Consider the following 13,198-nt stretch of genomic DNA (forward strand, 5'->3'; position numbering starts at 1 on the left):
TGCAGAAAGGTGATTTATGTATTTCATATTGTATGAAAAACATTGATATGAGTTGTACCTAGAACGGTACAAGATGATATCAGTGCAAGCCCAGGATCAGAACCATGGCATCTGTCAAGTGAGTCCTTAAGTATTTAAGAAATACTAAAGGATAAATTCCTCAAAGATCGAGGAAGAATCAAAGTGACGTAATAGAAGCGTAAATGTATTAGATTATGAATCTAATCCTTCATTGTATGTTTCTTCATTATGAATGAAGAGATAAACAGATATCTATTTATTATGACTAAAGAGATATTTGGATGGAAACATTAAAGTAATGACTTTAGTGTGTTCCATTATGAATGCAAGATATATTGCCATATAGAAGTTTACAACAATGTTGTTTGGATGGGAAAGTTCATTTATGAACTCTCTATTCGGTTCCAACCAGAAAGTGTATGACACTAATGGGGCGATAGCTTAAGCCTGGGAATCAAGGTCTCATCAAGATCCGAACACAAATGAGAGACTGAACCACATGATTGAGAATCATGTATAATGGTGACGTCGTTATTCTCAAGGTTGCTTCTATGGATAACACATATAGATGTCCACTGTCTAGGCCTACTATTCAGCCATTTATGAAATGACTACAGAAGAGGTATCATCAAGATGACCAAGCTGATTGGCTCTAGTGCAAGTGGGAGATTGTTGGAAATGTGCCCTAAAGCCAACCATGTGATGATACTTTACGGACATTTCACATGTTAAACTAATCTAGTTTTACATATAAAGGGCATAAATTATTGTTTGAGCCGTCTCATATAAATGTTATATGCTTAAACGATAAAGTCCAAGGAATATGTGATTGGGAGAATGTAATCTAATGAAGTTAGATTCATGAGACCATTCTTTCGTAGACACATCCTAAACGTTCCTGATCATAGGATTGCCAATTGGGCGTTGACAGTCCGTCAAGATCAGTACGTACTATGTCTTCTCTCAGGGAGAGTGATTAGTCTCGAGTCATTGGTGTGTGTGACATCAAGACAAGTACGGTAGGTGCTCAATAGAGAATGAGTTCACTGAACGCGATCAACGAAGGGTTCTCATATTCCATGTCACATGAGAACTCATGGTTGGGATAATGCAAAGTAGTCCTTTGACCTGAGGCATCATAGTTGTCTTGTGGTTAAGACCTTGATCTTTGATTATGTCAAAGTCACTCCATCAGGAGGGTGTCCACGGCATCGTTGGGGTCAAGTGACTTAGCTATGGAGACAAGTGAATGCGCAACAAGGGATCTCTAACCTTCAAACCGTTTGAGGGAGAATACTCTATGATATGATTTAAATCTCTGATCAGAGTATGAATGAGATTAGGGAATGCGTTCCGAATCACATTCATGGTAATCATATAAGCACAAGACACACATTGGATAGTAGACATGAGAAAATAAACTATCAAACCAAACAATGTGGTCAAGAGTATTAGATTAGAGAAAGACCGTATTGCATTTGTAATCCCGAACTGAATAGGTTCTCTAACCTCTTCTGATTAGCTTGGGTAACCATGACATGCTGCTAGGCGTCAACCATGGTTTGTGGAAGCCCTAAACGTGTGTAATCACTAAAGGGAGAATTGAAAATAGTTTCAATTCACAATCGATGTAAAATGGTTTTAATCGCCCACTACCTCGCTAAAAGGAACCTAAAGGATCGCACACCGTGTAAGGTGGAGATTGGAGATTAAACGGAGATGAGTAAGAATGATTAAATGGTTTAATCATTTATTTATGGCAAGGATTAATTAATATGTTAATTAATCAAACGAAAAAGTTCGTTAAAGACTTCGGGATAGTTTTGGACCTTAAGGCCCAATGGGCTTCGAACGTCAAGCCCATTAACTTAAGTTGTATGACAATTTAATGAATAAAGATTCATTAAAGCCCAAAAGCCCAAACATCCCTAAATGGCCAGCCATGATGAAATGAATTAGGGTTTTGGTTGTTTAGGTCACTTAAAGAAGTGACTATATAAATGACTTTATAACTAAAATTCATTAAGGAAATATTAAGGGTTTATTTTGGGGGAAAATTGGTGAGAATTGTCTCTCTATTTTCTCTCTAAATAGGCCAACACCTTGGAGGGTACATCTAGCAATCCTACTACTCCAAGGTCACTCATTTCTTCTACAATCGAACCTTGGTGTCGAGAATTAGAGGTTCTCAATTTTGGGAACTTGGAGAACCTATTCTTCCATCCAAATCCATGGATCTAAGAAGCAATGAATGAAGGCCCCTATCTCTTTGGGTGATTAGCCTTTGCTTATGCAAAGAGGAATCTACAAAGGTAAATTTATCAACTCACTTTGTTTTTGAGTTGATTATTGGTTCACCAATCTACTAGGCTTTGAATTTCATGGTCATGTTTTGTTTTTGAGTACATACAAGCATGATTCCGCATTTAATTGTTAAATTGCATGCTATATGATGTTGCTCAAATGAACATGTTTTTCAAAATAATTCCTTCAGAGTACTCGAGAGCAATTTCTCCATGTCCTGCAGGTTAGAACAAAGACAAGGAAAAGGACATAGAGAATGCATGATATGAGATACTCTTTCTTTCAACCTTTATGATATGAAATACTTTTGCTCTGGATGGGTTGTTTGCAGGGGTATCCCAGGGAATGAGGAATACAGAGTGACTCGAGAGGGTTCTTTGGGAATGCATTCTCGGAGATGAAGAAGTGCTGAGAGGGTGTGCCTTTGCTGTGGAAGGCGAAGGTAGATACTTATAGGACTTTTCTTCACAACCGGAACTATTCCCTCACTCATTGTCGGCAGCCGGTGGATGGATGAATAGTACAAATTACGCGCTTTCTGACAAAGCAGCCCGTAATTTCCGCAAAGCTGCCAGTTGCATGTGACGAGTGACAACACGTCTGGACAATTTGATCTTTTGAAATCCGGGGTTCGGCTCGTGGTTTCTGAGCAAGCCCATTTTTTGAGAAATGAAACGCCTCTTTTGAGAAAAGAATCCGGCTTTTGAGAAATGAGCCCCGACTCTTCGATTTGCGAGAGGACGCCTCTCTGAGGAGCGCCTCTTTGATTTCTTCTTTTTATAGAGGCGTTAATTTTGTTCCACAACACACTTGAGCTCCCTCCTGTAAACACTCCCTCCTTGCACTTCCAAAATCTTAATCAGCCCGACTCTCTTCTTTCTTCACCACCTCTGAAAAATTTCTGGCCCTTCCGATCGTCGTTTTGACTTGAACATTGGTGAAGAGGCAGCTCCGCCTTCACCAGACAACATATGGCGTCCATCTTTCATATCCCCTACCGGTCCCCTTACCGTGGGGGATTCGGTGATGAAAAATGACATGACCGCCGCGGTGGTGGCCCGGAACCTTGTCACCCCCAGAGATAACAGACTGCTCGCTAGACGGTCTGATGAATTGGCGGTTAAGGAGTCTCTGGCTCTTAGCGTGCAGTGTGCGGGTTCTGTGTCCAACATGGCCCAACGCCTATTTGCTCGAACCCGTCACGTTGAATCGTTGGTGGCTGAAATACAGAGTCTCAAAGATGAGGTTAGAGGACTCAAGCATGAAAATAAACAATTGCACAAGCTTGCACACAATTATGCCACAAACATGAAGAGGAAAATTGACCAGCTGCAGGAAAATGATGGTCAGATTTTACTTGATCACCGGAGGTTTGTGGGCTTGTTCCAACCGCATCTGCCTTCGTCTTCTGGGGCTATACCTCGTAGTGAAGCTCCAAATGATCAACCTCTGATGCCTCCTCCTTCTGTGGCCCCGCCGACTGCTGAAGCTCCGCCGACTACTGAAGTTCCTCCTAAGCAGCCTATGTGAAGACTCCCTCTTGTATTTATCTGCTTAATGTTCCTTTTTTTTTTTTATGAATGTACAAGTACTTTGCAAGAAGTTGTGGTAGAGATTGCAACATCATTACCTGCATAACGGAACAAAAGTAGGACTTAAACACACAAACCAGAAAACAAGAGAAAAACAGAACAAGAACATTTAAAATTATTCAAAATAAAGATGAAAGATAAAAAGCTTGGGTTGCCTCCCAATAAGCGCTTTCTTTAACGTCTTGCAGCCGGACGATGCCTCCAGTAATCATCCAAAGGGAACTGGTTCTTGGAGAGGTACAACCTCCATATCATGCTCGGCAAAAGGCTCGTAATATGGCTTGAGTCTATGCCCATTCACTTTGAACACGTTTACGGTCTTCGTACTTCGGATTTCCACTGCACCATGAGGAAAAATATTAGTTACAACAAATGGACCAACCCATCGAGAACGAAGCTTACCTGGAAATAATCGAAGGCGAGAATTAAATAGAAGAACTTTCTGTCCAATGACAAAGTTCTTCCTTAAGATCATCTTATCATGAAATGCCTTTGATTTCTCCTTGTATATTCGACTTGACTCGTACGCATCATTCCGGATTTCGTCTAACTCATTTAATTGAAGCTTCCTTTGCTTCCCGGCAACACTCATGTCCATGTTGTAGGCTTTGATCGCCCAATAAGCTTTGTGCTCTAACTCTACTGGAAGACGGCATGGTTTCCCATAAATTAACCGAAATGGGGACATTCCAATAGGAGTCTTATAGGCAGTCCTATAAGCCCACAATGCATCGTTCAAGCGCATGCTCCAATCCTTCCTACTAGGACTCACAGTTTTCTCCAAAATTTGCTTCACCTCACGATTTGATACTTCTGCTTGACCGCTAGTTTGCGGATGATAAGGTGTAGACACCTTATGTGTGACATTGTACTTCCTAAGCAACGCTTCAAATGTTCGATTGCAAAAATGACTCCCTCCATCGCTAATGATTGCTCTAGGTATTCCAAATCTTGCAAAGATGTTACTCTTAATAAAATCTGAAACAACTTTTGAATCATTAGTTTTGGTGGCTTTTGCTTCCACCCATTTAGAAACATAATCCACAGCCAATAAAATGTACAGAAAACCATTTGAAGATGGAAAAGGTCCCATGAAATCAATGCCCCACACATCAAAGATCTCAACAACCAAAATAGGGGTTTGTGGCATTTGATTTCTTGGGCCCAAGTTACCTGTTTGTTGACAACGATCACATGTTGCACAAAACTCATACGCATCCTTAAACAGACTCGGCCAATAAAATCCACTCTCTAACACCTTAAGTGCTGTCCTCTTTGCTCCAAAATGGCCACCACATGCATAAGAATGACAAAAAGTTAGAATAGATTTAAACTCAGATTCGGGGACACACCTTCTAATTAATTGATCAGTGCAATATTTCCACAAATAAGGATCATCCCACTCGTAGTATTTGGCGGTTTTGACAAGCTTATCTTTCTGAGCACGTGTAAAATCATCCGGAATCTTTTTGATGACCTTGTAATTGATAATATCTGCATACCAAGGGTCAGTAATCTTTAATGAAAACAATTGCTCATCCGGAAAACTCTCACTTAAAGGGATGAGATCTTCCTCTGTGTTTGAATGCACAAGTCGGCTAAGATGATCTGCTACAACATTCTCACTCCCTTTTTTATCCTTGATCTCTAAGTCAAACTCTTGAAGTAGAAGTATCCATCGAATGAGTCGAGGTTTTGCATCCTTTTTTGTGAGTAGATACTTTAATGCTGCATGGTTAGAAAACACAATAATTTTAGTCCCAATCAGATAAGATCGAAATTTTTCTAAAGCGAATACAACAGCTAAAAACTCCTTCTCTGTTGTTGAATAATTCAACTGGGCATCATTAAGTGTCCGGGATGCATAATAAATGACATGAGGCACTTTGTTGACACGTTGCCCTAGAACTGCTCCGACTGCATAGTCTGAAGCATCGCACATCAACTCAAAAGGTAAACTCCAATCTGGTGGCATGATCACAGGAGCTGTGGATAACAACTCCTTAAGCTTGTTGAATGCTACCACACACTCTTTATTCATATCAAATGATACATCCTTTTGAAGCAAACGACACAACGGTCTAGAAATCTTTGAGAAGTCCTTCATAAACCTGCGGTAAAAACCTGCATGTCCCAGAAAAGAACGAACCTCCCTGACAGTAGTAGGGAGAGGTAAAGAACTAACAAGTTCTGCTTTAGACTTATCCACTTCAATTCCCTTTTCAGATATGATATGCCCTAGAACTAATCCATGAGAAACCATGAAATGACATTTTTCCCAATTTAAGACCAGATTAGTTTCTTGGCAACGTTTTAAAACTAGGGACAGATTATGTAGACATGTATCAAAAGAATCACCATAAACAGAAAAATCATCCATGAACACTTCAATTATTTTCTCAATCATATCAGAAAAGATACTCACCATACACCTTTGAAATGTGGCAGGTGCGTTGCAAAGTCCAAACGACATCCTTCGATATGCAAATGTACCAAATGGACATGTGAAAGTCGTCTTTTCTTGATCCTCTGGAGCAACTGCAATTTGATTATATCCAGAATAGCCATCAAGAAAACAATAATGAGAATGACCAGCTAACCTTTCTAACATTTGATCAATGAATGGGACTGGAAAATGATCCTTGCGTGTGGTGTTGTTTATCTTCCGATAGTCTGTACAAACTCTCCAACTATTTTGCACACGTGTAGGCACTAGCTCATTAGCTTCATTCTTAACAACTGTGACTCCTGATCGCTTTGGAACTACGTGAACAGGGCTCACCCACTTGCTGTCTGAAATAGGATATATGATGCCAACATCAAGAAGTTTGATAACCTCTTTCTTGACGACCTCCATCATGAGAGGGTTTAAACGCCGTTGAGCTTCCCTTGTTGGTTTTGCACCTTCCTCAAACAGAATCTTATGCATACATGTAGCTGGATTTATACCTTTGATATCTGTAATGCTCCAAGCTATCGCAGTTTTATGATCCTTCAGTACCCGGATCAGTTTCTCCATCTCCTCTGCTGTGAGTTGTGATGATATGATGACTGGTAATGTTTCTTCCTCTCCCAAAAATGCATACTTCAAATATTCAGGAATCGATTTAAGCTCTAATTTTGGTGCCTGAATCACAGAAGGAAGATTTTTTTTGTTAGAAATAGGAAGAGAAATAAAATAGGCAGAAGATTTACCGTGAATTGGTGAAAGAGACTCAAGATCTGCCATAGTCTGAATTAATTCTTCATCAATGTGCTCGAAAGTATTAAGCTTTTCATGTGTAATGCTATGCACTAACACCTTTTCTAAATTACCTTGTCCCACACTTTCATTAAAACAATCCTGCACAAAATAGTCAAACGCATCAATAGAGAAACAAGATTCAAAATCATTAGGGTACCTCATAGCATCGAAGATTCTGAATTTGACAATTTCTCCATCAATTTCCATGGTCAAGGTACCATCATAGACGTCAATCTTTGTACGTGCCGTTCTAAGGAATGGTCTTCCCAATATAAGAGGAAGTGCAGTAGGCATAGGGTCATGTTCCATCTCAAGAACAAAAAAATCAGCAGGAAAAATAAGCTCATTCACTTGCACAAGTACATCCTCCAATAAGCCTTTCGGATATCTATTTGAACGGTCTGCCAACTGGATTATTACCTTTGTTTCCTTCAACTCTCCAAGGTTCAATGATTCATACACTGAATATGGCATCAGATTGATGGATGCCCCCAAATCACACAATGCTCTCCCAAACTCTGTCCCTCCAATTACACATGGAATGGTAAAGCTACCGGCATCCTTCAACTTTGGTGGTAGCTTCCTTTGCAAAACAGCTGATGCTTCCTCACTTAATGCCACAGTTTCTTGATCATTGAATCTCCTCTTGTTTGTACAAAGCTCTTTAAGGAACTTTGCATACTTGGGCACTTGTTTTATGGCATCTAAAAGAGGTAAGTTCACTTGGACTTTTCGGAAAGTATCCAAGATTTCCTTATCAGTTTGCTCTTTCTTTGACTTCATAAACCTGCGAGGGAAAGGAATAGGGACACATGAGTTAAATGAATTTTGAATTTCTTTTCTTACAGTATTAGAATTTTTTTTATTTAATTCAACTGCTTTAGAAGACTTTTCAATTTCTGTTGAAGCTTCATCTTGCTCAAGATTTTTGGTTTGTAACTCCCCTTGTTGCATCCTTGGATGCTCAAAAACTTCTTTTCCACTCCTTAAAGTCATAGCATTTAACTGCTCCGCATTTGGATTGGTCACAGTTTGGCTTGGTAACCTTCCTGGTTGGTGTTGTTGCCCCATCAAACTTGCTAACTGACTCATTTGGCGCTCAAGGTTTTCAATTGCTTTGTCTGTTTTCTGTTGATGAGATTGAGTAGAGTTAGCTAAAGAAGCAATTAAATCCTCAAGAGACTTACTTGGAGCTTGTTGTTGTTGAGGCTGAAATGGTGCCTGTGGTCTTGCTTGAAAGAAGCCAGGTGGACGGTTATAATTGTTAGGAACAGATTGTCCATTGTCTTGATTGTTCCATTTTAAGTGTGGATGATCGCGCCATCCTGCATTATAGTTGTTGGAATATGGATCATACTTTTGCCTTTGTTGCCCTTGAAATCCTCCTAATGCATTAGCTTGCTCAAGACCACCTTGATCCATCAACGAAGGGCACATGTCCGTGACATGTCCCATCATTGAACATACACCACACACTTGTTTTGGAGCCACAATAACCTGTTGCACAAGATTAGTCAAGTTAGCTAATTGTAATTCAATACTAGAATTAGCACTTACCTCGTTAACTTTCTTAAAAGGTAGCTCATCTCTCCCTCCAAATTGTCGTGTGTTGCCAGCAATGTTCTTTAATAATGCCTTAGCATTTATTGGTGTCTTGTCCATGAATGCTCCTCCACTGGCTGCATCAAGCATTATACGATCAGTACCACATAATCCTTCATAAAAATACTGTATTAAAAGATGCTCTGAAATTTGATGATTAGGACAAGATGCAACCAAATGTGTGAATCGCTCATAGTAATCTCCAAAGGGCTCTCCATGTTGTTGTCGGATTGCACATATGTCTTTCCTTATGCTTGCAGCTTTGGTGGCTGGAAAATATTGCTCCAAGAATGCTTGCTTCACCTGGTTCCAGGTGTTCATTGATCCCGGAGGTAAATTGTAAAGCCACTCCTTTGCCTTAGCTTCTAATGTAAATGGGAATGCTCTCAACTTGACTTGCTCCTCATTCACATTTGCTGGTCTCATTCCTGAGCATACTACATGAAACTCCATAAGATGCTTGTTGGCATCCTCTGTTGAGAACCCATGGAACTTAGGCAAATAGTGAATCATGCCGGACTTGAGCTCACATCCTCCTTCGTCATTTGGATATGTGATGCACAATGGTTGTTGATCCGTGTTTGGCGTTGCCAACTCCCTCAGAGTACGGTTGTCAGCCATGTCTCCTTGTGGTTTTTCCTCCTTTATTGAACTAAAATGTGGTGGAGACGATGATGATGGTACGGACACCAATGCTTGATTCTGTTTGATTTCTCCTCGAGCCTTTCGAAGTATTTGTTCAGGCTCAGGATTGTAGGGAGCTATATCAATGCTTTCGGACCTTCGAGTTTGCATATACTACAAAAAGTACCTGAAATAAACCCAAAACCAAAAACACTAAATAGACAAGAAATAGAAAATAATACAAATAAATAAAAATAAAAATAAAAATAAAATATAAGCAATCAGAAATAACAATCCCCGGCGACACGGCGCCAAAAATTTGATAGTAATTTATAACGCACCACAAAGTAGCACACAATAATCCTATTAATTTTCCTTATTAACACTAAGATTTGTCAATTGTAGCATATGAAAATAAGGGTCTTTCCCGCAGAAGATTGTTTTATCCAAATACTTAAAAATGTCACAAAAACAGGGTGGCTGTCTCCACTGACCAGCCACCGAACAATAATTATTAAACTAACTTACACTTATCCAAATGCAACGAAATTTTATACTCATAAACTAGACACACAGTACGACAGTCTCACAAAATTTTGGGATTTTTGGAGTTGATTTGCTATTTAAATTAAATCGTACAAAAACAGTACAGAAACAGATTTTAAATAATACCAATAGATTTTAATTCACAAGTTAAGAAAACGAGTTAGGGGACATGCTATCCACCACCAAATAATCATGTAAGTATGTTATGTTTCATTCAAATCCCTTTTATTTCCGGATGAAGATGCTCAAGTTGGCTCACTGTTAGAACTCAACCTATTACTCTTTCTTACGTAGTATGTTAAGAGAATGGCGTTTTCAACTTAACTTAGTCCCTAGCATGCAATCTAGAATGGTGTGTTCATAGATTTAACAAGTAGAAATCATTAAGAATAAAAAGAGTTTGAGTCATCACAAGGCATCGTAAGTACTGGCGTTGTCTTACTTATCCTAGAAATCGGTTCACATGTTAACCACAATTAACAAGTGCTACTCTAGAACATATGTAGGTCCTCATTCAACAAGGGCAGGCAGACATATATTCATAGCATTAAAATCCTAAATATGCTCACTATGTATGCATCCATAGAAACACATAAAGAATTTATCAATGACATAAGTAGTGAAACAATTTTCATCCTTTCATAAAAGTCATTCAAACAAAATATCACAACATACTTACAATCATATTCGGGGCTTCAAAACAGCCCCTATCTACTAAAAATTAGTTACACATAATTATCAAATTAAACCAAAAGTAAAGCATGAGTTTGAGAAGACAAAACCAAGAAAAATAGAGTGGAGTTTTGCTCTCTGCCGTGCTTCTTTCTCTCTGCGCCCTGCCTCGCACCTCTGCTCTCTGTGCTCTATCACTTCCTCTTCTGCCCGTCAGTCTCTCCCTTTGCTTCTTTTATTTTTTTTTTTATCTCTAACAGTTTTTTTTTTCTTTCGTTTCTGTTCTCCTGCAGTCCGAGTGCTCCCCTATTTCTTTTGCTTTTATGCTTCTTCTTCCATCCCATTATTCTTCTTTTCCTTTTCTTATTCCTTCCACTCTTCCTTTTATTCTTTCTTTTGTTTTGTTTTTGTATTCCTTCTTTTCTTTTTGCTGAGCCTCACACTGCAAGAGAATAACAAAAGTTCTTTTTCTGCTGCCCAAGGGCAGCTGCACTGCTCTTTTGCTTTCACATGCACGTTTTCTGCCTTTTGCTTTCATCGAAAACCTGCAAATGCAACCTCATAAAATAAACTGGCAGAAGGAATAAGAAATCATGGCCAACTTATAAAAAAAATGTTACACATTAATACTGAAGGTTAGAAATTAATGAAATACAAGACCCTTAACAAACTCAAAGAAATTAATGAAATACAAGACCCTTAACACAATGTAAGGTAAAATGCCACAATTTTAACACAAAAACATCACAAAGACTTTAGAAATGGATGATATAAATGCATGAAATATATGAGTGATCAATGGTACTCAGCAGGAATTGCCTAAAGAGATGTGCACTTTCTTCATATCTACCGAAGTTCTTAGAGTTGAGCGAAATTCTGAATCTACACAAAGTAAGAAGGACGATCAGTAAACTGAAGTCATGGAACAGCTCAACAAAAATTCAAGTAGGCCAGGAATAAAGCAGTTCACTTACCACTGATAAAGACAGCCAGGACACGCAGCTTAGGAGATGAGTCAGACTCTCACTCTCCATTAACCTCCAAGGTGTCTTTCGCCTATTCATGATCACCTTTATAGGAAGCATCAAGCAGTCTATGATGAGACCTCAGCTGCCCTACACTTTCCTTGTGGCCGTTTCAAAGAAATACCAAAACTCATTTATGGTTAAGCCAAGATTAAATAACCTACTTAAGTTTGAGAACCCCACCATCGCACTGAACGTGTGCGCATTTCATGGAGCAGATCACCTCTTGGAAAAGACATGGCATAAGAAAAGTAAATCCCAACACGAAGTAATACAGATGGAATTTGATGGCCTTTTTCCTAGCAGTGGCACTCTCACCACACAGTTCATGGCCGCTATCATCCTTCACCCGTTTAACGTGAACCCCTGATGGAATCACATGCTTGTACGTCTCAAGGAAATCCCAAAAAAACTCGTCGAAATTAATCTTGACGTGTGCAACGTTGAAGTAGCCCATTTTGCTGGGAAAACCACCTTGACGGTACAAAGGTGGAGGATACTCATCAATTTTGCGATCGAAAAAAGACATCTCAAAGTCCCTACAAAAAGTGCGAAGAAAAAAATATTTAAAAGGCAGCTTGAAAGAAGACAAAATAAAAAAAATTGAAAAGGAGAAGATTGTATAGCTCAACTCTTTAAGGACAGGCTCCACGGCCCAGGTCACCCACACGGCCAGGCCACAAAAGGGCCTAACCCTTATTCTCTCTTTTCTACATACGGCCCAAGCTTCTTCAGCCCAACGCGGAAGGAGACCTGCACCTCATTCCTCCCTTTCACTCTTGCGCGCAATCCTAGTAAAGCCCAGGCCTCTCGGCCCACATCGCAAGGACTAGAGATCTAGCCCACTATGGTCTCTCCCATTTTTTCTCCTCTTGAATAGCAGCTATGGAGGCCCATCCCGAGCTGGCCTCCCCGCGCCTAGCGCGCCCGTCACCTCAGCCCGAGTTGAGCCGAGCACTTGGCCTATGTTAACCTGTCTCTGCACCGCACCACTAGCAGCCCATGCTGCCCACTGCAGCACAATAGCCTCGTGGCACCCCTACCACGTCATTCACTCTTCCTCGGCCCTTTGCCGACCCAATTTTGCAAGTCCCAAGACTTCCAAAAAATCAAGAAGAAGAAAATTCAAAATTTTCTTATCTTGGTATGGCACGGAGAAGAAGAACAACAATGAGAGATGACTTTTTGCAAAGGCAAGAGAAGAAGAAAGCTAGGGGAAGGGGAAAAAATTACTCTGGCTTCTCTCTTCCTTGTTAGAATGATGATTGTTCTCCAAATTTATTTAATCCCCTGCTTAAGGCATAATTAAATAGGTATTGGGGGCAATTTGTTTCATTTTCCTAGAAGAAGTCTATCTCCAAATCAAGAAAGGAGATCAAGTTCAAATTGGGAAACAATTCTATAAACCCATGCAACTTGGGATTTCTACACCTACTACCATTTTCCTATGTGCAACCCAGCATGTGTGGGGACATTTGTGGAGCCTAAAATAATCCCAAAAATTCTAGAGGCGACACATAGAATTTTGCTCAAGAAAGACAAGATTTCCCTCAATAAATGGGCATGCT

The 13,198-nt window shown here is 39.8% G+C and overlaps 1 protein-coding gene across 1 annotated transcript; it reads right to left on the bottom strand.

Annotated features, from left to right (window-relative positions):
- Positions 1–4,125: 4,125 nt before the first annotated feature.
- LOC126614630 (uncharacterized) lies at positions 4,126–11,397 on the bottom strand. The gene has a single exon (XM_050282285.1). The coding sequence runs from the start codon at positions 9,556–9,558 to the stop codon at positions 4,126–4,128; it is 5,433 nt and encodes a 1,810-aa protein (XP_050138242.1). The 5' UTR covers positions 9,559–11,397.
- Positions 11,398–13,198: the final 1,801 nt, after the last annotated feature.

The sequence above is a fragment of the Malus sylvestris genome, chromosome 1, assembly GCF_916048215.2.
Source record: "Malus sylvestris chromosome 1, drMalSylv7.2, whole genome shotgun sequence".
In the NCBI taxonomy this organism is placed as follows: domain Eukaryota; kingdom Viridiplantae; phylum Streptophyta; class Magnoliopsida; order Rosales; family Rosaceae; genus Malus; species Malus sylvestris.

Excerpts from the sequence above, each read along its gene's own strand:
- LOC126614630 (XM_050282285.1), bottom strand. The coding sequence starts at position 9,558 with ATGCAAACTCGAAGGTCCGAAAGCATTGATATAGCTCCCTACAATCCT.